The 2,435-nt window shown below is 53.4% G+C and overlaps 1 protein-coding gene across 1 annotated transcript in view; it reads right to left on the reverse strand.

Annotated features, from left to right (window-relative positions):
• CPAMD8 (C3 and PZP like, alpha-2-macroglobulin domain containing 8) overlaps positions 1 to 1,970 on the reverse strand; it is an 85,475-nt gene extending 83,505 nt beyond the window's left edge. Inside the window, exon 1 of the mRNA XM_012809386.1 lies at positions 1,723 to 1,970. Within this exon, the coding sequence (XP_012664840.1) occupies positions 1,723 to 1,970 (248 nt within the window). The remainder of the gene's footprint in view (positions 1 to 1,722) is intronic.
• Positions 1,971 to 2,435: the final 465 nt, after the last annotated feature.

Here is a 2,435-nt window from a genome sequence, read left to right on the forward strand (position 1 = left end):
AAAAAAAAAAATAGGGTAAAGGGAAAAACTGGAAAGGGCAATGAGATTAAGAGAGATTTCCATGTACTCAAAACCAGGTGTGGGACAACCCAACATCCACATGCAAAAAAATAAATCTAGACCCTTACCTCACACCATACATTAAGATTAACTCAAAGTGGGTCACAGAATTAAATGTAAAACTGTAGAAGTATTAGAAGAAAACACAGGAGAAAGTCTTGTACATTTAAGTTAGGCAAAAATTGCTTAGATAAGAAACCAAAAGTAGGATCCATAAAAGAAATCACTACTAAACTGATCTTCATGAAAATATCATTAAAATGTTTGCATTTCAAAAGACACAATGGGTTTGTATTGTTGTGTTGCCTGGCTATAGCAGTGGCTACAGCAAGCACTGACCCTGGGATTATATTGTGCTCCATTCAGTTTGAATAACAACCAGAATTCAGTCCCCTGAGATCATCTATATACTGTTCAACTCCAGAATCAACTGGAGCTTACAAGACTCTAGACATATGTTGTGTATTATTTAACTCCAGAACTGACCAGGGCATGTAATGACCCTGGGTTCACAGGTGTCCTGTCCTGCTCTAACACAGAAATATGGTCTCCCTTAAAAGGGACATACTCTCTATGTAACCCTCAGAGCTTAAGCAGCCATCACAAATAGCAAGTGATGAGTGTGGAAGAGTATCTGAGGAATACACAATCTACATGTTCATTTTCCTTGGCCACCTTTTGAAGTCTTAATCCAAAATCTGGCTTAGCATCTTCATCCAACTGCCCAGAGAACCTGATGTAACCAAATTAAGAAAGACATTCCAATAGCACTGCTGCCCTCTAGTTGTGACAACCCAAAATGCCTCCAGACACTGTCCAACAATCTTGGGCAGACAAAAATCTAAGAGATAGTAGTTTTGAAAAACCTATCAAGACAAAAATTTGCATAGCCTCACAAAGCTGAGATGGAAGGAAAACTCAGTGCTCGGAAGACAGTAAGTTATCTTGCTGAACTGTGACCATAAAGGAGGAAGCAGCAGTTGGAAATGACGCCCACCTCGTCTCACTGTTTACCTGTTTTCTGGAAATTCCTAAAGAAGGCTACTTGAACAATTCATCTCCTGAATGCCCAGCTGGACTATAAGGCTGGGCTTGTGTGCCTGGGGCTGCCCGAGCCCTGCGGGACTTACCCGAACTTTGCAGGTCTGGAAATATTCCCTATGAAGCCAACTAATGGGAAATTCTCCCGAGTAGCTAGTGAATTCGTCTCCTCCCTGTTTCCACCCACCAGAGCTCTGTAAGCAAACCTCCAGAAAAATGTGTAAGCAAAACAAACACTCCCTCCCTCCTCACCACGCCCATCCAAGGGAAACCGGGCAAGGCAGGACACTCCTCCCATCTCTTGGCCAAGACATGCGCCTCTTACCTTCATGCCTTGGACAACTGGAAATCGCCACCCAAGTTGACAGCCCCAGTACACAAGGGGGTTGAGGTGGGAGGGGCGTGGCTGGCCTCGCAGCCTTTAGCTTTGGGAGCTCCTGTACCTTCACCCGGCCACTTCGGAAGCCTCAGAGCGCCCCTTCCCCACGCAACAAAACTCCACGTCTCGCACAGCACGGAGGTTGTGTGGCCTTGGACAGGTCGTGGCCACTCTCTGAGCCAGTCCCTCTGACCCCCACACCAGAAGGCGACCAGCTTTCTCCGCCGCCCGGGGATACTCACGGGGCCTGGGGATGCGCGGCGCACACGCCGTCCCTTGGCGACAGTGGCGATGGCAGCAAGAGCAGAAGCCGGACCAACAGGTCGCCGAGTAGGTCGCCCTTCATTTTTAGGCTCCGTGGGGTCGTTGCACCCGGGGAAGGGGCCAGGACCTGGCCGAGCCACGACCAGGGTCGGAGGGCGGACTTCCCCGCGCCGCCACCCCCGGGGGTCCTTTGTTCGCAGCCCCAGAGCCGTGCACCCGGCGCCATGCGCCCCGCTCCGCGCCCGGCCAGGTTCGGGCAGCCCCGGGCCCCGGACCCGCCCCGCCCGTCCCCCCTGCTGGACACGCCCTCCATGGACGCCTGTTCCGCCCACATCCCGCCCCCACTCTCTGCCCAGATCCGCGGCGCCCCAGTCCGACCCCTCCCACCCCCGACCCCCGCCCCGCACTGTCCCCACGCATTCCTGCCTCCCATCCGCTCCGCACCTCCCCCTACCCTTCCCCTCTCCGGTCTCTCCCTCCCTCTCCATCCCCCCTGTTGGGCCGCCCCCGCACGGTCTCCTCCCTGGCCCGCCTAGTCCCTGGGGTCCTCTGAGCTTCTGCACCTCATTCAACGCCAACCCTGCAAGGACCGCCCCGCGCGGCCCTGGCCTGCACCTGGTACCTAGGGCAGTGCCTGCAGCCCAAGGAGCGGAGAACCCTTTGGGGAAACTGAATCTAGCCAGGGATGAGA

This window comes from Otolemur garnettii, unplaced genomic scaffold (genome assembly GCF_000181295.1).
Source record: "Otolemur garnettii isolate 467f Iridium unplaced genomic scaffold, OtoGar3 scaffold00105, whole genome shotgun sequence".
In the NCBI taxonomy this organism is placed as follows: Eukaryota; Metazoa; Chordata; class Mammalia; order Primates; family Galagidae; genus Otolemur; species Otolemur garnettii.